The following is a 1,225-nucleotide window of genomic DNA, read 5'->3' as shown; positions in this document are numbered from 1 at the left end:
TCACTCTCTCCACCGGATTTGACTGTGGGTTATAAGGCGAAGTTTTTCTCGTGTTGATTCCACGCTCCGTGGCAAAATTCCGCCACCTCGCCGTTATAAATTGGCCTCCGTTGTCAGTCAAAATCTCTTCCGGAACTCCCACTTCTCTGAAAAATCTCGATTCTAATGTCTCGACTATGGTGTCAAACTTTTGGTCTTTGATTGGATAGAATTTCGTAAGTTTCGAAAACTGATCCATCAGTACTAATATATATTTGAATCCTTGTCGCGTCCTTGGTAACGGACCGAACAAGTCTAAAGAAACCGTTTTCATTGGTTCTTCAGGCAAGTCGTAGTATTGTCTACCTACTGTGGGTCTTGTGTAGTATTTAGTCATCTGACATATTTTACACGACGCTACAACGTCTCTCGCTATTCTTGCTACTCTAAATGTGTGAAAATACTTTTGCGTAAACGCTATTACTTTATCCGTCCCGAAATGTATCAGTAAACGGTGAATTTTTGCAATTAATCCCCATGTGTGTTTGGGTGGGACTGCTACACGGTCAGTATCGTCGCATCGTACTCGGATCAAACCGTCTCTTCGGTAGACCTCTTCCGGTTGCTCCTGTACCGCTATTTGTAGTTCTTCGTCCTGTGCTTGGATCCTTTGTAACCATGGTATCCATTCTTCTGTGTTTGCTCCATCATAATGATCTCTGATCAGCGCTATGCGCTTTACGTCGTCTTCATCCGGATCTTCGTCCTCATTGGATCTCGATAGAGTATCCGCAATCTCGTTCTCCTTACCAGGAATATGTATTATCTCGAGGTCAAATTCTTGCATGAATTCGAACCATCTCGCTATGCGATGATTGTTTTGAACGCACGTACTCAAAAATTGTAGAGCTTTGTGGTCTGTGTGAACTCTCACGTGTCTTCCCATTAATAACGTGTGCCATTTTCTCAAGGCAAATACCAATGCTAAGCATTCTAATTCAGTAATGGTGTAACGCATTTCGGCGCCTTTCAAACTCCTGCTCAAATATGCGATCGTGTATTTCGCTTCTTCTCCCTCACGGTATTGGTATAATCTCGCACCCAATCCGCTTCTCGCTGCATCTACGTTAATTCCGAACTTCATATCGGGTCGTATCAGAAACAGGCTAGGAGCTTCTTGAAATGCCCTTTTGATTTCATTGAACGCCACTTGATGCTCGCGCTCCCAGGCAAACTTTACTCCCTT

The 1,225-nt window shown here is 43.6% G+C and overlaps 1 protein-coding gene across 1 annotated transcript in view; it reads right to left on the bottom strand.

The window, feature by feature from the left end:
- Positions 1-1,123, bottom strand: part of LOC112464746 (myb-like protein V) — a gene marked incomplete at its 3' end in the record, with an annotated part of 2,126 nt that extends 1,003 nt beyond the window's left edge. Inside the window, exon 1 of the mRNA XM_025031901.1 lies at positions 566-1,123. Coding sequence (XP_024887669.1) covers positions 566-1,123 — 558 coding nt within the window. The remainder of the gene's footprint in view (positions 1-565) is intronic.
- Between the last annotated feature and the right edge of the window lie 102 nt (positions 1,124-1,225).

The sequence above is a fragment of the Temnothorax curvispinosus genome, unplaced genomic scaffold (assembly GCF_003070985.1).
Source record: "Temnothorax curvispinosus isolate PA1 unplaced genomic scaffold, ASM307098v1 QBEX01014549.1, whole genome shotgun sequence".
Classification (NCBI taxonomy): domain Eukaryota; kingdom Metazoa; phylum Arthropoda; class Insecta; order Hymenoptera; family Formicidae; genus Temnothorax; species Temnothorax curvispinosus.
This window is presented reverse-complemented; position numbering and strand designations above follow the sequence as displayed.